We start from the raw sequence: 21,733 nt of genomic DNA, 5'->3' as shown, positions 1-21,733 counted from the left end.
AATTAAGTTTGAATCGTAGCTAAATGACAGAAGCTGGAGATAAATGGTGCAGAGCCGCAAAGTGCACGCTTAATAATAATACCTCAGGTGTATGGCTGGGTAATGTTTTTGAGGAAGTCTAATCTAAAACCTAATGTGTTCCTTCATCCAAAGGTAATCTCTGTTTACTGGTTTGGCAGACATGTAGTCCATGCCGTATCATCCAGGAGTGTCCCGCACACTGTGGCAGTGTGCAGGAAACAGTGTTTCTGGAGAAATCGTAACATATTGATCATCATTCAATCTTGACTTCAAATCTCAGTCAGTCATCCAAAAAAAATGAAAAAATAAAAAATAAAATAAAGTTTCAACCTTACCTCTCAGTGTTATCGTTACGAAAATCCGTTTGTTGCTTGTCAATCAGCTAAACAGTTCTCCTTCCCCAAGCTAAAATGTGGGACTGATCAATTTGCTTGATTATGTGTGTGTAAGTGGCGTGGAAAAGCAACAATGAGAAGGCCCGCTGGTCTGTGTGTGTATTACTGTTACTATGATGCAAAACGTTGAAACAGCCCTCTTGGATGTCTTCATTCTTTCCCCTCTAAAACCCAGCAGAGGAAGGCTCAATAATATTTAGTTTGAGCAGAACACGTACACTGAGACCTCTCACGTTCAGGAGCATCAGATCAATAAGCCCTTAAGAGAGGAAATGATTTCCCTTATAGAAAAGATCTCAAGTCAATTTTAGACTTTGGGTGAAAAATAAATGTTACTAAAAGTTACTAAAAATCTTACTAAAATCTTAATCTTAAAATCTTACTAAAAGTTAAATCTTACTAAAAGTTATGCACAATCCATTATGATGATTACATTATGCTGTGTTATAAATGTTAACTTTCAGAGGGTTAAATTAAACTCATAAGATTTTGTCCATGAAACCCACGTTTAATATTTTCTTCACATTTGTTCTGAGGTATATATATTTTAGAACAAGTCCAAGACTGTTCTGTCTGCAATGTTGGCTTTTTTGCAATAGGTCATGTACATTCTGTCAATGTGTTTTCTGTTGTCTCGGTTTTAAAAGAAGTACTTCCTATAAAGTTTTGTATAGTTGTGAAAACAATTGAGCTCTTTAACCAATTACTTTGTTTTCTTGAATATCCTCTTTAAAACACTTAATGTGTCGATTCAAACCTGAAACTGTCAAGGTACTAAAAATGAAAATATGATTTTCTGCTTTATTTGAATTTTGGTTTGAAAGACAACACCTTCTTATGGTGTCTGTGGGCGGTGGCGAACCAATCCCCTCCCCTGGTATCTCCACCCATGGACTCCACCTCCAGCTTAGAGCAAACATTTTGCACAGGTCTGCAATTATTATTGTCTTTACAGAGGAACGATGTCTACCAGGAAAACTCGGGGGTCTCATTGCATTTAAAGAGACACACACACACCAACACAGAGCGTTCTGAGAGAGCTGGTTTCTACAGGGTCACAAACCTCCTCTGGTGCTTGATTCATGTTATATTTGGACCAAAACACAGCACAGATGTTTCATTTAGAGCACAGGGGGACTGTTTGAAAAGGTGATGCATGTGTATAATATGTCCCCTTTAAAATGCCAAAAATTGTCCACCTATAGAAAAAAGATATTTTGAGTTTTTTTCTTTTTTCTGTGAGTAGAGGAAAATAATCTTTACTCTGGTATTTAACAGAAAATATCCCGACACCCTCACTTTCTACACTTTCTCCAAAATCACAGTCTGTAAAAATGCACTAGACTGCGGGGCTGACTCCGCTGGTTGCATTGGAAACACCTGCGCGGAGATTTCAGGTTTGCAGCTCATTGATAGGTCGACCCTGGCGTACCCTCCAGTCCACATCCCACTTCATTGCGCTCGCGCGGTGTCAATCTCGCCCGGTAAACCCTCCCCCGAGATATGAAATAGGCCGAGTGGCTGCTCGGATCCAGCACTGTTTGCCCAGACGGCTTCCCTCTCCATTCAAACGGTGAAGTGCGTCTCTGCTGCGGTGCGTCGCGCGCAGGCTGGAGAGAGATGACAAGAGTTCCGCGGAACTGGCCAGACAAACATGGATCTCCGTAAAACGCTGGTTTCGGTGCTTTGGATATTATTGCTGAACATAGAGGAACCCTGTCACGCCGAGGAAGGTATGTTACAACGTGTGTGTGTGTGTGATGATTTTGGTTCGGATTTATCCAAACTGGTCTCCGCAGCAGCAGTAAGCGATGATCGACAGACAGATGTCCACACAGCGGAGTTTGGCAATTGCACTTCTCTGTGGGAAGAGAACCGAGGTGTAATAACTAGTAACAATAATAATAATAATAAAAAAAACATATATTAATGTTATTGAAGTTCGAACACTCTAAACCAAATATGAAGCCTGACTCTCTAAAGGCTGTGAGACAGATTTTACGCATTCATAAAACTGTAAGCGTCTCTCACCAAATAATCAACACTTGCGGACAGATAAGAAGCTTTTATACTGTAAAATATTTGTCACAGTGGCAAGAAAAAAAAAATTGTCAAGCAGGGCTTTTTAATCCAAAAGCTTGTCAAGAAAAAAAAAACCTTCAATGTATATTGCACACCTCTCATTTGTGCCGACTTCAGGGAACAGATAGTAAAAACAGGCAGTGAACTAAATCACCAATGTAGGATGTGTGTGAAAATGTTGTTTTAAAAACAAAAACTGTATTCAGTGATCACATTCCTGCTGCTACAGACTGTAACTGAGCCACCGTCTGCTTCAGTATCCACTTTATGATTTATTCAGGGAGCAAAAGTCAGATTGGTTCCCGTTATGAGAGAGAAACCCCCGGTTGGTTGTCACAAACACTAACGTCTTTTGCTCAGCTCTTGCCTCTGCATTCTTGTGCAACTGGTTTCTTTGTCTTTTACATCCACTGGCTGTCTCTGATGCTGTGGCATGGACGACAGGAGGCATAAAGATGAAGCCTTTTTTTTTTTTTTTCTTCAACCCCCCTGCATGCCTCTAAACTCTCCTCCGATTTAGTGCTCACTTATTCTCTAACAAATACTCCCTCTGTCCGTTTTTAACAAGTAGCCAGCTGTTTGCTTGGTTTACCTTCTCTTTCTATCCCATTGGATGTGAACTAAGGATCATTTTAAAAAACAGAAAGACAGCAGAGTAGTGGGCGTTTAATCAAGATTTTATGCAGATTTGGTATTCAGATCAGGATTTTTTTTTTTGCCTAGGTTTCTGCTACTTCTGCTAAGGTTCAACAGTTTACCAGCAGCCTGCTTTTATAAATACTTGAAACCTACATACCTTACATGATCTAAACTCGGGAACAGTGCAGTATAAGTGTGTGTGACCTGCCGGTTAAAGCCAGGAAAGTGACCATAATCATGCCTCTTTAGAGCATGATGTGGCTCTAAAGAGGGGATTTATAGACATGCACATGCTCATCATTCGATCGAATATAAACGCTATCCTATCTTATACATTTGGCATGCATGTACACTCACAAAGCCATACATCATTGACACACATTTAATGCCCTCGTATGCACACACGCGACTCATCATCAGGTGCACACACTCGCCTGGCACGTATGTTTGGCTCTTGCATGCGAGCCTTCGCATGAAACACACACGCATGGTGTGACATGATCTTGTATTCTTTTAGAGCCTCTTCAGTGCATGCACACGGAACCAACCACACACTCCTTTTATTTCAACACACTTCTCTCCAGCTTTGGGTGCAACATACACACCCACACCCACACACACACACACACACACACACACGCTAACACGCACAAGCTCACTCATTGCCAGATTGATTCGGTTCCCTGGAATGCTGGGTAGCCGGATTTGGAAGCTAGCTTTTGTTTAATTGATGTTGTGACAGCGATTAATTGCTGTGAAAGCAATGTGCTCCTGAAGGCTGCTATTGGCAGAGACTCTTCTCGCTGTTTTCAAGGATTTGGGAGAGACGAAGAGAGAAGAAACGCTGGAGAGCGTTTTCGCTTCTTTATATTTTTCTCTACGATTATGTGCAAATCAAACAAGGTGATTTAACTACCTGTTTGAAGGGAGCTCTTCCGTGAGAGCTGTGATTTAACAAAGGAAGTGTGTGCACAAGTCTTTCCTGTTTTAAGAAAATTTAGAGCGTCTGCTAAAGCCCCCTTTGAGATTATATTACAGTATTTATGTGTCTCGTTGCTCACTACTTTATGAGATGTCGCTTTTTCAGAGCGTCCTTGTACCCCGTTTAATCTTTCAGCAGCTTAGTTTTACATTTTCACACAAGTGCCAAAAGCCTTTCCTTTTGTTTTTTTTTCTTTTTCGGTTGTGATTCTTCCTTCCGCTTCTTGTCTTTTTGGCCCTTCTTCCTGGTCTTTGTTCTGTTTCTCTTTGTTGAAACTAACACGATATTTTCTTATGTTGTAGTTCTTTCTTTTTCTGTTCCGTCCTCCAGTTTTCCTTTGTTCTTCCCACCGCCCATATGTCATCCTCTACCTCTTCTTCCTCCACTCCTCCTCTCCTGGTAAAACCTCCTGCATCCTGAGCTGACTTAGCAAACACTAATATGTTCAAGGGGGGTTTTGAGGGGGGAGGGAGCGGGGCGTCCACTATCCCGTACACCTCACACGCAGTCAATCTAACCACTCCCCCCCCCCCTCCCCTCCCTTCAGGCTGCTTTTCTCATTCCTCCACGCCTCACCACTAACACACCTTGGCATCTCATCGGGATCTCATTTACTTCCTCCTCTCCTCCCTCCTTCCTTCCTTCCCTCCCTCCCGCTGCATCCATCCACTCTGCAGCAGGCTGAGCGAGGGCACCAGCTCGCCACAGAACAATAGAGGCTGACGGATGGAGGGAGGAGGGAAGTGATTGAGGGCGAGGGAGTCTCAGCGTAACCTGTGGGATCCTCCTGATTGTGCGGCCGCGTGCGGCTTCGCTTGATGCCCTGTCATGTCTGAGTCTTTGGAGGTGACTTGACAGCACCTTTGTGCTTGGCAGGCTTCCGAATGGTTTTTCTTTCAGTCTTATTACACAGCTGTGCCTCAAAAAGCACCTCATGTCATGTGTAATTTACAGCTGGCATTTCCTACCATCATGCCTTGTGAAGCTGTGGAAAGTCGCAGCATATACACTATTAGACATGTCAGAAACTCACTCGTCCATCTGAAAAGTCTACTTTTAAAACGCAGACCATGTGACTGCTGCTCTGAGTCTACAAGTCATCCCTGGATGCTTGAAAATGTTCCTCCGTTATATAAATGTAAACTTCCTTCGGAATCAGCCTTAAAGTTTAAAATGTCTTGAAGCATTTGTGAAAAAATCTGCTTCCCTTTCTAATTGTCGTGACACTACAGCGCAGGAGATTAAAGTTCGCCGCTGATGTCCCGTGTAGCAGAGTAAGAGGTGAAAGTTTCAGGTTGTTGGAGGAGAGTTTGTCTAACTTTTCTGCCAGAGACTGCAGCTTTAATTCCGCCTCAGTGTCCTCGTTGACCCCCCGAGTGGACGCCTGTTTGCGCTTGTAGACTGTGTGTATGTGACTGATCTCCAAACGTACCAGGGACTCTGATGCTTTTGTTTTTTCCCCATCTTTTTGTCTCTGTGCGTTTTTATAAAGTGGAGTGTTCAGGCCTTGGAAAGAAAGTGAAGTTTGGTGCTCAAGCTGAGACATTTTCAACTTGCATAGTTGCATTTTCAGCTCAAATTGCCCGACACAGGAGGACTTTGCTTCTGAATAGCGTTGTTTTTGTCGTCTTTATGTATAAGCTTGTCCCTCTAAAATCTGCCTTGTGTTCACTTTGAACCTTAAGAGCTACAAATACGTCTGTTTTTCTGTCTCGTCTGCATTGTATCTGTAGGTGTAAACCTGCATTTTTCTGACTGTATCCCAGCAGACTTTTTGTGTAAAATTGAGCTTTGCAGAATCATCCATTATCAACTTTCAGTTTACTGAGTGATCTGCTGCAATATCCATTACAGTGATGCAAAGCAGACTATAAATTGCTGCTTATTTAAGTGCTTTTCTTGGAATACAGTGTGACAGTAGTGCCATTTATTTTGACCAACCTGCCGTATCGTGATTTAAAATCCTTCCAATTTCTGTTTACTGCTGACTTAAACGCAGCTTAATTAAACTGACTATTCAATATTAAAATGCACTCATATGTCACATGATTACTCAATGATGTAATTAACTCTTAGAAGCAGTGATTGACTAATACTGGGTTTTACCAATGATTGCCAAGCTAGCGGTAGAGGAGCTCTCCACCCTTCCTGGCTTCTAATGGGACTAATTGTGTGTGATTGATACCGGCTTATTACTGCTCTGCTGCCTCTACCGAGGCCCCTGCATGCCGTTCCGTCTTTGGCCGGCGGAGGACGGCCTTGGAACCCGGATCAGATTATGGCGACCTCGGCGAATACGAAAGGTCAGAGTGATTGTGAAGATGGCAGAGGAGTCATTTTCAGGAGCGGCGAGGGGGTAGTTTCATCCCAAAAAATGATGCATCACAAGCAGAAAACGAGAGACGAGGCGTGGTTAGGTCGAGGGGTGAGAAATACGTGATGCCGGGTTAGAGCGAAAAAAGCGCGGGATTGGTGGATGACAGGAAGAAAATTGGAGGCGAGAAAAAGCGAGCAGGCAGTGAGGGAATTGTAAGCTGCCAGCACTGCTTTGTTCCACACCTCCTGTATGTTACATGTAATCAAACAGACCAGGGGTTCCCACAACAAGTCAATGCAGCAACCCAGCCACAACCTTGTTTACATCCCCCTCCAGTGGAACGCATTGACTGAGATGGAGGGGTGGATTGTGTGTATATGCATGTCTATTGGATCCCAATAGGGTCACTTGATTTCTTTTGTACAGGGTGAGAACGGTGCTACAGCAGCATCGCCGCTGTTCTGCTGGATCGGCAAGAATGAGCCATCAGAAGGATGGGAGTGTGTCTTTCTGTGTGTGCATGTGTGTGGGATTTAGCAGGTGCTTCAGCCATATTGGACAGTGAGGAAGGGGCTCTGTGCAGCTGTGATAGATGAAGGAACTGCAGATGGACTGCATCATTTTCTTGTGATGAATGTATGCGCAAAACCGCTTCTTCAGCGGCTGATTAGTGGAATGCGAATGCAACATTGTCTGCACATGCTTTCTCCATGTTTACGTACATTTGCTTGCACTCTATATAAGATGGTTGAAGATAATGTTGCAATGTTGCCCGTCATTTTTTGGGGCTGCTGTCTTTTCTTCAAATCATCCTAACACTAAGCAGCTTCAGGAAGAGTTCAATCAAGTCGATCTATATTCAGCTGTCTTCCATAAATCTTAAGCAGTTTGTTTTTATGGTTAATTATCTGAAAATATGATGAAGTGTTATTAGGTGCAGGTCGTAATTAAATCAATGCAGCAGTGAAATGAATTCAGCACGGACAAAGAAGCTGAGATAATAGGCTTAGATCACAAACGGCAGCAGGAGAGACAAAAACAATTCGGAAAGTATTCCTTCAGTGAAATCCGTTACCTGATTGGTTCCCGAGCATTTCATTTCAGGACCCCCGAGACTGACTCAGATTAGACCCAGGACCTCCATTTGATGAGAGGTCAGATTGGCCCTATTTGCTACCAATGTATGAATAACTGGTAAGATAATAAAATCAAAACTATGAGTTGTACCTGAGTAGAAAAGACCTCTTGATACCAAAGTAGTTTATTTTTAATCGGGCTGTAAACGTGTTCATGTATTAATTGATTTTAAGAACTTAAATGGATTCCTTGGCTGAAAAACTGCAGTTTTTCAAACGTCCTCATTGGCTGCATTTTTCAATACTGGAGACTGCTGCTCTGGCAATTGTTATCAGGTATTTCATTGGTCTGTAGACATTGAGAAAGTAGAAAAATAAAGAAAAATCACAATTTCAAAAACGTTATTTGTTCAATTAAAAAGCCAAGATATTCAATTGTCCTTCATAAAAGTCGCATTTTCTCCTCGAATCACAACATTTTAAGTAACTCCCTCATGTTGTTGCTGTAATAGTATTTGTCCCATGTAGTTCACATTCAGTAATTTAAGGACTTGAGGTTCACTGGTTGTGTTTCCTAGTAAGCAGACAGTCTTGTATTTTTTTTTTATTCCCATTTTTTCCATTATTTGCAAAGTCACCTACATTATCATAAAGCAGAAAGGAAGTCTGAGTGTTTATTTTTATATAATAGAGAGAAAAAGATCATCTAAAGCTGCATACTGTTTGTGAAGCGCAGAGCCAGAGCTGCTTTAGCAAACACATCCGGCTTTCATGCCAGAGCCTTATGTAAACATCTCTAGGGCCTGTTCTCCAAAAGGTTCTCTAAAGGTTATATGCAAAAAAGTTTAATAAAAAAATTACAAACATCTCCCACCACCCACACCACCAGCATCTTGTGTATGAGACACATTTCCAACTGATTCTCATCCGGATGTCTCGAACATTATTCATCTTTGCAGTCTTTGTTGGGATGCTAATGGATTAGAAGAGTTTTCGTTGGCAGGCGTTTCAGTCCTGAGGTGTCTAAAGTTGATGAATGTCACTGGTGTGTTTGTGCAGAGCTGGAGCTGTGCTCTTGGCAGAAGTTTGGGCTCAGGGTGTTTTGCATTGAGAGTAAACACTAACTGCATTAATGCAAGCCCTCGATGTGGGCGGGCATGCTGGGAATTGAACTGACAACTCGGCGGAGATCAGTCAGTCCAACATCCTCGCACTCCCAAAGATTTTCATTTCCTTGTATTCTGATGGTGAAAACATTAACACCCACTCGTTTGGACTTGAGTATGGAAAACAAACTCATGAATACAGACCCAATATATCAACTGGGACTGCTACTTTCTGCATTACATTTGTTGTTGAAGAAACTGGAGCTACTGGTAAGATACAGTTCATGGCGACGTGTAAACAATTGAAAAAACCCTGAAAATTGCAGCTACTTATTTTTGGCCTCAGATCAGTTGGTTTACAAATTTTCTACCGTTTTTTTTAATCATTAGTATCCAGGATCTGTAATCAATGAATAACTAAAGTGGACTCACATTTGAATGAGCCGACCCTGAACCCTGTAAAACAGCAATCTTTTTTTTAAATTGGCTGTTTTGAGTAAAACGCTTGGGAAGGAATTGTTCCCCATGTGTTTGTGTGTCGAGACAGTGCACTACAAAAGGGTTAAATGTGTTGCCCTTTCTTTGAGAGGTAGGCTTACAGACCATCAGCCTCAATTTAGGCTGGTTTAGGAGGCCACATCACACTGTCATTGAGGTGACGGAGGTCCACATAGTTTGTACGAGGCAAGGAAGCCTTTCTTGTTGGAGGAAACTCTGACTATATCGACTGTTTTTTTTTTTTTGGCACGACAGTTAACTACTTCATATTAGTGAAGTGGAAGTACCAAACATGTCCTCACTACAATGATGTCAGAAATGGCAGCTTGTTCTTTTGGCACAATCCCTCAGAAAACAGTCAAAACTACCAGCGACTTTCTGTGCAGACTGTCATTTGATCAGCTTCGCCTGACTTCCTTCTTTGTAGTTGTCATAATCATTAAGTCAGTACCATATATATTGACATTTCAGGGCACCTGCAGTAAGATTTAGCTGTTTTTACCATAAGGAGAGTCTCATCTGTGTATAGTCATTCATCATTTCATTGTTAGCATCCGTCTGGGAGAGATCCTGTTTTAGACACGAGGTCATCCAACTTGCCATGTGTATTTCAGATTGGCTGCAGCTGAGGCCATATAGTCCAGACTCAGTTATGTAACAGTTAATGTGAACAGACAGGAGTGACTTCTCATCTTGTTAAAACATAGCTCTGCGAGGCTTTTCACGTGTTTGTGTGCCCAACTGGCAGCCCGTGTTTTAAAGACACATGAGGAACCACATCTATTCCTGCCCGTGCTCTCAGCAGTCTGCTCTCTTTCTAGCCATCAAACACACACACACACACACACACACACACGTGGCATATTTTGAGACCTCACACACACCTGTACAGCTGAACTCGGTGTATCTCTCTCCCATCATCCTCTCTGCGATGCCGGTGTCCGCCTGACTTACTCCGGGTCTTGCTGAGGATGGCTGACCTTCAGACACTGCTTCTTAATGTGCTTTCCATGTCGGCCGATTCTCCCCCTGCAATGTCTGAAACCGATAACACATGCCAGGAGAAGTACATTTTGTGTGTGTGTGTGTGTTGCAGAAGAGGTGAAAAAATCAGCACCTTAAATTATACATGTTTATTATTGTACATCTTTCTGCACTCTCTTCTCTTGCTCCTGATTCAATGCTGCATCACGTTTCTGCACTCACTCTCGCATGTTTCGCAACCAACTACCGCCATTTCTTCTATAAACATGGCAGCATTATTTATGTGTAATGCTTTTCTGTGCATCATGCTGAAGCATTTCTTTATCTGTTATGTAACAACTGGTCACTTACAGAGTATAAAAATGCCTTTCAGACAAGGGCGCTCCTGTGACCTCAAATTGTCCCTATTTGTTTTTTTTTCTCTTGTCAGGCTCGTAGCATCACGTGTTAAACGTCTACTCAAGCCCCCTGCCCAGCAGTTTTTATGTAGTCCTTGTCTTTGCTTGTGATCCCCCCTTCTGTCCGAGCTCACAGGTGGTAATGACCGTCATGTTGGAAATGTGTCCGGCTGGGCCCATAAACCATTACCCCGTGCCTAGGAAACCCCATTAATCTTTCAGAGGGGCGTTTGACCTTTCAAACTCATTAACCACAGCCAGCGTGCAGACAGACGGGAACACACACACACCAACCTCAGACACACAAACAGCCAGCATGGGCACATTGAACAGGGGGGCTTAGGCAAAGTTGGCACACAAACACTTGAGGTGTGAAGGCACCGACGTGTGTCCAACTGCCAATATCGCCTTTACCAGGTTGCCATTGCAGCCACTCTCTCTTTATCGCTTTGTCTCCTCCTCGTCTGTCCTCTTCAACCCGTCTCTTTTCACTGTGTGGGTTTGGTCAGTGACCTGGAAAATTGCCCGACCTTTTAATACGCAGCTTCCTCGGTGATGAATAAATACATAAATCGCACGGCTCCAGCTCAGTCACTTTTATGACCCCCTCCCCCCCTCCTGTACACCTCATCGCACCCCGTCATCTGCAACCCTCTCCACCCCGACACGGATGAGGAAAACAGGTTGTCTTTGAGGCAAAAGCCCCCCGCCGAGAAGACTATCCATAATGAAAGGGTGTTAGTGACTGGGCTGAGGGCGAGAGAGTGTGAGCGGCGTAGATGGCAAAGGATGTAATGGGGGTGAGTGGGCGAGGCAGGTTAACACGCCAGCATGGGACCTGCTCTTCTCAGTTTATCAGAAGACGAGCGCAGGAGTCGGAGAGAGCGCTTTGTAGGTGGCAGAGGACGTAAAGTAAGTGGTGAGAGGCAAAAAAGGTTAACGTAGCAGCATGGGACCTGATCTGTCCAGTTCATCAGAAGTGCCAGTTATAGCTGAAAAGGCTGTAAAAGGCTAAGTGGTCGGATGAGAGCAGAAGAGACTTATTCTGCTGAGTTTACCGAACAAGAGCGGGAAAAGAAAGTGAGGCACGGAGAGAATTTCAGAAAGGTTGCAGACGTCTATAAAGCAGATATCGAAAGATGAAAGAGCAATATGATTAAAGGTACAGATCGTTTTCTAATCAACAAAGGGAGGCAATGTTTATACATCCAATGATTCTCACGATAATACGTGTCCATCAAAATGAGCTGAGTGCATTTTAATCCTCGAAATAATATTGGAAGTGCTGCATCCACATAAACACAGATAATACGAACACATTGAGGACATTCATAGAACACTGCAGGATGCCTTAACCTTTTCTATAGTGAAACATCAACCATGACCTCATACTAATGGATATGATTGGACGGTAGGAATCTCTTTTTCATGATACTATAAACGATTAAATGACCCTTACCTTTTTTTGTGTTTGCACTGCAAGAACTCAGATAATGCTTGTTGTAATCCATATAGCGCCCTCTGCTGGTAAACGAAAACTGCCAGTGTAATTCAATGAAACGCAAATGAAATACTACTTAATTAGGGAATAAATGTATCACTAATCGCTATTTTAATGTTGCCTTTTTGGAACTACATAGGCACAATGTGTGCTACTTATTTGGTCTTTGTATACACCTGAATCTGTTTCCCTGTTTGCTGCAGGTTGTTGGACTCTTGGCGACTTGATATGCATGTCATTATACCAACCATAAGTACAGTCTTTGACATGTGCATGTGTGCATTTTATGTTTCTCTCTTTCGCCTGCTTAGCCGTGATTGCAATCAAAATGTCATCAGTGGAGGATGGTTGGGTGAAGAATGCTCCTGTTGTTCCTCCGCTTCCTCTCTGCTATATATGTAAATGCAAAAAATCTATTAGTTTGCCAGCCAATCAGCACGCCAACCAGCCAATCAGTAAGCCAGTTACCCAGCTGGCTGAACAACCCACCATTTAGTCAGGTAATCTGGCAACCAAGCAACCACGTAAGACAGCTAGCTGGGGAGCCATTTAATCAGGCAGCAAGCCGTCAATCAGAAAACTCTTCAACTGATATCAAGTCAGCCAGATGCCCGTTGCCATTTTGTCTTCCTGTCTGTCAGCAAGCCAGCCAATCAAAGAGTGTGGCATTTGATTAATCAGTTACTTCAGAGAGCAGCAGCCAGTGATTGTCTGTCAACAAAACAGTTTGAGCACCAAAGGCGATTCTTCCTGTGCTGTTTCCACAATATGTTAGTACAGTGACATCTCTCTGAACTCTTATCCTGTCAGTTTAAAACTGCTCGATGCATAATCATGCCCTAAAGCATCAATCATTCGCCCTGGCATAGCAAAAGAGGAAAACATTTTTCCTCAAGCAATATACAGATTCAGTAAAGATGGTGAATCTAGCTTGCGTTCTAGCGCAGGTGCCAGACCCACGGGCTTTATTTGCTAAGAAAATATCCAAATCCAGTTGTAACACTAACAGTCATCAAAAGAATGCTAAAAAATCAAGACACAAAGCACAAAAGGATAATGAAAACTCTTCACCAACTGTTACAAGTAGAATTTATGTGCCCCAGCTGGAAGGCTTATCCACATTCTGGCAACCCTGGCACCCTAAATCACCCTGATGAACCGGGGCTTTCTCAATTTTTATTTGAAGTTCTTGGAAGGAAAACCTTTCACTGAACCCTGGACTTACTCTTATCAAATCCAAGAGAAAACATTGTCGCTGTACGGCAACATAACAAAGTATACCATGATAAATAACTTGTCATGTTCTGGCAAATTGAACATATCAACACAATGTGATTTGCTGTATTTAACAGCTAAGATAAACATTCAGATTTCAAGCTAGCTGCATGTGCAAATAATGTTAGCATGACTTTGCATGAAATTGTAAAGTGTACATTTCAGCCAAGACCAAACCAGCTAGCTTAAAGAGGCTATTTGAACTTCACAAAGGTGGCTCAGTGAAAGAGCCACTTTTCGATAAATCTGCAGAGAATTAATACAAAGAGTTACCTAGTTTATTGTTAATATCAAAGCTAGTTGATTAGTGCTGTGTAGAAGTACTGTCTTCTTTATTTTTTCTTTTTGTTTGTCTTTCTGTTGCCACGGATAATCCACATATGGTGACTTAGCCAATGAATGAAGTCCGAACATCAATAGTAGATAATAGCTGTTCTTTATCCTCGTTTCACCTGAAGTTAGAGCGTGAGGACTTGCATTAATGTCGATTCATGCTGGCTATTTTTTTTCTACCAGAGATGGTTTTTATACGCACATAGCCTACATACCATAAGATAAATCAGACGCTACAGTTCCTCCTTGTAGAGTAAACATGAAAAGCAATGAACAGAAAAAGGAATGTTTAAGATTAAATACTGAAAAGCGTTTCTTCTCCTGTGCAGCTTAAGCTCTGAAATTATTACACCGTGTTTCGGTATCTGCTCCTGGTCCAGCCTGTAGCTATGATTATTACTTCTGTGCTGACAAGGTCTGAATTTGTTGATGTGTGTTTTTATCCACTATAATTGGTAAGCCCTCATGTTTAATACGTTTACTTTGTGCAGCTCTTTTCTGCATTTCCATTGCTGTGTGTTTGTTGGGAACACCATCCATGGATGAATTGATTAAAATGGGGTTATGTAGGGATATTATGAGGGTGTTGGCAATGTAGGCATTCTATGTGGGGTGTTGTTGTTTGTGTACCGTACTTGTTAAGTTTCTATTCTTTGCACTTAAATTTGCATGAGAACAAATCACAAGAAGGCCAATTAGTGTTGTTTGTTCTGTTAAGTTATTTGCTGTACTTGTGCACAGCTTTTCCTTTTTCTCCTTTTGTCAGAGGGGGATTATATGTGCATTAATTGATGTCACTGCGAGCAAGTCATCTCTATGTGCATATTTCTCCGTGGTGAGGCCTGCTGGAGTGGTCAGATGGTCCGACTGGTATGGAGCTGAGGCGACTGGGATACTCTCTCCAGGGCAGATGGGAAGGAATGCTTTTGCACGGGACGGGGCAGAATAAAAGCACCGTCCTCCATCTCCTCTTTTTCCCCTCCACTCACTCTGTTGCGCTCTCTCTATTGCTCTTTCCATCTGTCCTTACCTCTCTCTTTCTGTCGTTCTCTTTCACATTCTCTTACTCCATCTCACACAATTGGACTTGGCAGTGTTTCAGGGATTGAGTGGCTTGAGTTAATGGCGAATTACCTGCCTCTCTGAAGTCTTGAGTGTGTATGTGTGGTATTATTGCAGAGCGATAAAGTAATGGACTTTTGCTGGAAGGTCATTTGAAGGAGCCTGCCACTAAATCACTAAATGCCACTAAAGCATTCAATGAAGCCTATTCATTGGCTCAGGATTGAGTAGATTTACATGTGAATGTAAATTGGTCACCAGTTTGTGGAATGCAATTGTTTTCTGTGCTGAAGAATTTGTCTCCGGCACAAAGACTTTAGCTCCAGTAATCAACTTTCAGCACCACAGCCAAAAGCAACATTGGGCTTTCCAGCGACCGTCAACCTCCATACATTCAGTTTGCTTAGTAATTGCAGTGTGTGTGCTCGCTTTTCTGTGTGTCCTCGTGGGCTTTTAGAGGATTTTGACGATGACGCAGAGAGGCAGCACAACGCAGACGGCAGGCTCAGATGGCAACGCACAAGACTTGAGTCAATTAACGAACCAGCCGCCAACTATGCAGCCAAGATGACTAAGAGTGCTTTTCTTCCAGCATCAGAGTTGTTAGGAGTAGTTGCAGAGAGAAGTGGTTTGTGTAAAGATGCAAATATGGGAAGTTCCTAATTGTTAGAGGAGAATGAAGCTCGTCATGGTTGGAATATTTTCTTTTCCAAGACTTGGACGGGATCTACTAACAAGTGCATTGCTTTTAATTTCAAGAGTCACTCCAAGCCCTAGAAATTATTAAGTGTGATCACACCCTCAAAGGTGCATTTTGCTCTTTTAATGTGTAATTTTAGCTCCAGCTTGAACACATGCAATCAAAAATAAGTAGTTAATTACATTGCCTCATTTATATTTCCTGTCTAATTTAGCATGAAAACCAGACAATCTGTGTTCTCCCTTCTTTTCTTTAGGTTTTCTTTCGTCCAAAAGATCGTTTTGTTTTGCTTTGTCATTCCCTTTTGTTCTCACCACGCCTGCTCTGAGACTGAAAGGTAGCCAAGGGCTCAGGAAAAACACCCGACAGCTGAGTCAATTTTATTAATGAATATATTACCATGTCCTTGTATTCTGACTAAGTCCTTGTTTTTTTCCCCCGTCTTTCCAATATTCCGAGAATCTGTGAGAATGCGTGTTTACAGAGGCCCCCAAAAAGTCCCACATCTTCATTTACCAGCCACACGTGACAAGCCTACAGATGCACACTTAAAGTCTCCACAGTCACTCTTGGTTCACACAAGCCCACATACATACAGCAGGAGGGCATGCTTGCTTTTAAAAGGACCTCCCCCTGAGGATGGAGGCTGATGAAAAATTCAGTTCAGTTAGTCTAAGAGTGGCTTAAAGAACAAACTGGTTTATTCTGTGTCCTTTTTCATTGTGGTGTTATATTTGCCTGGCCTTTAATTCCTGTGTATTCTTCTTTGGTATGGTTAAAAAACCTCTCTCTATTTGTCTGTGGAAACGACTTGTAATTCTGCCATGATTCAAACCGTGTGACCACTGGTCACTGGGCAGCATTTTATGGGTGACATTTGCCCTTCACTTGGCTTGTTCAGCAAACCTTCTGCTCACTGAGACCATGTGACCACAGCGGTTGAATGTGTTTCTGACCCGTGACTTGGATCGGTTTAAATTCATATGGTGAAGCTGTGGCTTTGTAACAATTAATGGGCTAAACCAAAATCTGTTAACAATTAAGCACTTTGTGCTCATGAAAGCTGATTTATACTGATTTTAAATCTTTTTAATGGGCTTATAATGCCTCTGAATTTTTCTTCTCTGGGATTAACCTTCAATGTAAGGTGTAGAAATGAGTCTTAGACTCCATTCTGTGGATTTTCTAGCTTAACCTTCAAAATAATACCCTCAGATCAGATATGCTTTTAGCTTCCCCAGCTGGGGTGATGGCACTCCTCAAACTACCCCTTTCCCATAGTCATCTAAACCACAAACCAATAGAAATGAACCAAATGTTTATTATGAAGTAGTTTTTTTTTGTTTTTTTGTTTTTGTTTATTTCTACAGATCGACCGGTAAATACAAGCCACCTGAACAGTTACATACTAAGGACGATTTATTCAAAAACATTTGACAATGACTTCAGTAAGCACATCTGTATTACACAACCTTGTTGAATACTTGATTCTAATTGGCCAGTTACGCCATTCCTTAATAGATCGCGAGAGGGGCGTGGTTTCACTTCCACAGTAGGAACGTCCAGTGTTTGTCTGCACATATCTTGGCTCTACAGTACGTCTCCATTCCGGGATTATTTCACCTCTCGTTCACTACAAAGCATTGTTACGTAAGGTTTATGCTGTGCACTTTCACAAATCAGAGAGTTGACGACCTGCCTTCAGAAGAAAAGAATATGAATATATTTTTAAACATCAAACTCAAAATATAGACTTAACTTCATAAAAAGCAAATAAAATATTTTTAATGGGGTCAAAAGTAGCTCGAATATATTGAAACATTACATTATATTTATGACTGTTCCTTTTCTTTTTTCCTCAATGCTCATCAAGTCAAAGCCTGTTGAAGGTCTGTAGACATCTCTGGCAGACAAGGGCAGGAGGAAAGGCAGCCAGGATGACAATTGAAATGCATCTCGGAGAGGACAATAGTGAATCTAATCTGTTTATACAACCTCACCTCCAGTCTCCCTCCTGTCTCATCTCATTTCAAACTTGACAAACAAACAAATATACACATACATAAACACACACTTCTGCACACCTCCACACTTTATGAAGAAAACAGAGGTCCTTTGCTTATCTCACAGGTGAAATCTGGAAAAATGGAAGTGTTGCATTTGCATTTTAATTTGCCCTCAATCAGGCATTGTGTTTGGTGTTGCAGTGAAATTGCCTGGTGTTTGCACCTCGTCCCTATTTATAGGAGCTCCATGAGAGACGGGCCCTAAATTCAAATCTGCCTGCTATCACAGTATATGGAGATTAGGCTTCTGCTCTAGTCTTTTTCTTTGTTTTCTTTTTCTCCTGTCACTCATGCTCTGCTTCCCCCTCCTGCTCTATCTTTCATACTTTTTTTTCCTAACATGATTTTATTAATATTTCTTTTCCTTCTTTCCCTAGCACACAGTTTGCTCCCTCCTCCAGCTTTTTTTTTTCTTCCTCACCCCAACCCAACCATTTCTCATTCTGAATGCACAGATTTCATTAGTGATGCTGTGTGCCACGCTACTCGCCTCTGAAGGGCTCCAGCAGCCACGAAACCACGACCCTGCTCTGCCCTCATCATCTGTCATCTCATCCCTATTTCCCTCCATCCGTCCCTCTGTCTCCCCTTTGATATTTTTGCACTTCCTCCTTCTATCCATTCTTTCCGCTCCAGCCGCCTATAACATGACCATAAGCTGTCTTTGGCCGATGCGGGACCTCATTCTCACTGCTTACAGCACCCTGCAGTCCAGAGCTCATAAGTTTAACTAAAATGAATGCAAGCTCTGATATGAATGTGTAGGAAATGGTGTGTGAAGGAGCGTGCAGTATGGCGCCAAAACTGCTCTCCTAAAGGTTATTTTACGGCAATTTGGTTGAACATACACTTGAGATATTCAGGAACTACTACAACTCCAAAGTTTGACACCTACACTTGAGTTTCTACAGACACTGAACACTGTTGATTCCTGTAGATGAAAGCAAAATGTATTTTTAGCTGCTGTACTACACTAACCCTGAATAGAGGACTAAACAAAAATCCAGCCGAGCTCCTAAAAACGAGGTTAGCTTAGGTTAGCTGCAGTTAGCAAACAGCCCTCTTTGACCTCCCATGTATGTTAAAGAATGGAACAAGTAGTGGAACACTTAGTTATGTGTTTATGGTTTTTCAAAGAAATTCTCTTAAATCCACACTGTTACAACCATGTTTTTTTACAGAAACAACAGCTGCTACCATGTAGCTAGTGTGCTTTATTTCAAACTACCTGCCAAGCAGTGCACATTAGGTGATTTTTTTTTTTTTGTCTAAAAATAATATGTCCAATCTGTTTTTGTAATGTTCAGATAAAGAAGTTGTTGTTTATAACCTTATCATATAATTGCTGTAAAGGCGAGGGTATACAGCCTTAAATGTTTGCTATGGAAACATGATTGCTATCACTTTGCATGCTGAGCCATACGTTAGATGTATCTACTAGCAGCTTAGTAGTCTCAAACAAAAGAACTGACTGTGCCTGAGGTTTTCTCCCTGCATGTGAAGCCATCTGTGTAAGGTGCTAAAAGCACCTCATAATCAAATGCCTGAGTCAATCCATCATCTGTGATTTGCACATGAGCTACAAAAGGCCTGAAGGCGTTCTGGATGTAAAATGAGGTGCACATACATTTAATCAAATCCCTCTACAAACCACTCGAGGTGATCTGATTGGGTCGTGTAGACGCAACCTTTTACTCAATAGGCTGAGACCTCCGGGGACGTGACCTCTGAGCCCTTCATGGGGTGTTGTGTTTGTTTGATACACAATGTCAGGGAGGACTTTAAGGGTCAAGACAGAGGATCTTTGCCCTGTAACTCCTCAGGGATCCGTAGGTCAACTGCAGGGCTTAAAGCTACCAGTAAGGAAGTGTGTGTGTCGGGTAATTTATGTTTAGGGAATAGTGTGTGTGATTAATATGAAGCAGAGCAGAAAGAAGCTTTCCAAGAGAACAAAAAAAAAGCATGTGGATTAATGAGCTGTAAGGGATGTAAGTGTGATTGAGGTTTGTGTAAGAAAACGCTTGATAGATTTTGATCTGCAGTAACAGTAAAAAGATTTAAGCTTCTCTAACTGGTGGCGACAGAAATTTGGAAAACAGCCATCTGCTGTCAATGAATTTATATCTGTGTTTTCAACAGCCCCAAATCTGTGCCCTATTAGTCAGGGCTAATTATGAAAATGCTATTTTTCCAAGCAAAGTGTGTGTGTTTGTGTATTAATGGTAACGATTAGTGAAACTGTGCCGTCATGTTGATGGACTATAATTACCTCGAGCCCCATCTGCACATTTTATCACTCAACATGTTGCTTTTCTCACGCGCTACATGTCTGTCCTGAGGATGTCGGCTCCATAATGACACGCTTCGTCTCATTTGTAAATGAGCAAACATGTACAGAGACACACAAAGGCACGCTGATGTCCTCTTAGTTACATAAATGAGTGTCTACCGGTAGATCTTTCCTGACAGTCATAATGGACAATCACTGATGTAAGTGTCCTTTTCTATCCAAATTCAAGACACACTGCAACTAAAGATTGCTTCCTGTTAACGATGAAGCAACCAATTATTTTCTCAGATAGAAGAATCATTATCAGGAACAAGAGAAGCAAGCAACGTGAAACTTTTACCCGTTTCCCATCTCTATCAAAATAGCCAAGAATAAAGTTTGATTTAATATTCATAAATAGTGTATTAACTGATCATTAATGGACTGTAATGTTGTTGTAAGTAGTTTTAAGTAGATGGTTGGTTTAATAATGACTTGTTAACATCTAGTGGTGTGTATCGTTAATATTGTATAGATACTGGTGCAGATACAAATCCTGCTAATCGATACTTATACTTCTGATACTCTTTGATATGCCTCATCTGCAGATCAATAATAATAATAATCCCCATATCATTTTACCCAGACAGATGGTTTATACTGTTTAAAGGTAGTCAATGGATTTCTTCTTTTTTTAAGCCCATACTTAACGTGTTTGTGTCATGTATAAGGAAACCTTTTCAACGCTCACTGTGCAGGTGTCATGTTGGTGCCCCCTTGTGTTGTCTGAAGCAGCCCGTTATGACGATAAGTGAAGTTACATACAATTATTTTTCTTCCCTTCAGCCAGTTTTTTTTGTTTTTTTTTGGTAATATTTATGGAGCACTGAAGTCTGCTCTCAGCTGAGCTTCCACACACACACACACACACACACACACACACACACACACACACACACACACACACACACACACTGCGGGGCGATGTTGACACATACATACATAAATCCTTTTAATGTTTATGTATTGATTTCAAACAGAGACACATGCTTCTAAAGTGTACAGCACAATGAAGCCGCCACTTGATGATCCACAGTGACAGAACAATAGAAGCCGACTGTAATGGTGGGACGAGAACGTTGTTTGGTGAAGCAAACATGACACTTAAAAAATGATGGAATGTTAACGTTAAGACCGATGAGAGACACAATTATTCGGGAGCTGAAAGGTACTTTTGAAACTGACCATTCAAGTACAAACACCAAATAGTACTAGGTGTAGGTAATAGTAATAGGGGCGGCTGTGGCTCAGTTGGTAGAGTCGTCGCCCCTCAATCGGAAGGTTGAGGGTTCGATCCCCAGCTCCTGCGAGCAACATGTCCGATGTGTCCTTGGGCAAGACACTTAACCCCAAATTGCTCCCCCTGCTGCGTCTGGGGTGTATGAATGGATAGTTACTGGATGGGCCTATATCCAGCCCATCAGTGTGAATGGGTAGGTGTGATCTGCGGTGTAAGAAGCGCTTTGAGTAGTCGGAAGACTAGAAAAGCGCTATACAAGCTCAAGTCCATTTACCATTTCCATTTACACACTTGTTGGCATTTCTTAAATATTATGAAGCATGGGATCAGACGATGGAGTGAGTGTACAGGGGATGACAACAAAAAAGAGGCCCAGCTGGATCCAAAACTGCGAATGCAAAAGTCACATGGCATGTGCCCTGGACATCTCGGCCTGAACACGTGCCATGTGACTTCAGCATCTCCGGTTGTGACTGGATGGCAGCAGATTGTGCACACGCTCAGTTTTGTTGCAGCCTGTAACACATGAACGTCTCTCTCAGCAAAGTCACAATCCCCTGCTTTGACACGCAACCAAACTAATAATTGCAAGCTGAGAAAAGACGTCCTCGTTCCCTGCGCCGCGCTCTCTCCAGCCTCCTCTTCCCATGAAACCCGGCAGCTGCCTCAGGCATTAGCGCGCACACAAGTGTAGTAGCAGCGGCAGTGGCGGCCCCGTGGTTAACAGTT

General features: G+C 42.1%; 1 protein-coding gene across 1 annotated transcript in view; it reads left to right on the top strand.

The window, feature by feature from the left end:
- Nucleotides 1-1,786: 1,786 nt before the first annotated feature.
- The window catches only part of epha10 (EPH receptor A10), a 149,508-nt gene continuing 129,561 nt past the window's right edge, over nt 1,787-21,733 (top strand). Inside the window, exon 1 of the mRNA XM_079367751.1 lies at nt 1,787-2,149. Within this exon, the coding sequence (XP_079223877.1) occupies nt 2,071-2,149 (79 nt within the window). The 5' untranslated portion in view covers nt 1,787-2,070. The remainder of the gene's footprint in view (nt 2,150-21,733) is intronic.

The sequence above is a fragment of the Symphodus melops genome (assembly GCF_947650265.1).
Source record: "Symphodus melops genome assembly, chromosome: 18".
NCBI lineage: Eukaryota > Metazoa > Chordata > Actinopteri > Labriformes > Labridae > Symphodus > Symphodus melops.
Note: the sequence above shows the minus strand (reverse complement) of the source record. Positions and strands in the feature narration are given on the sequence as shown.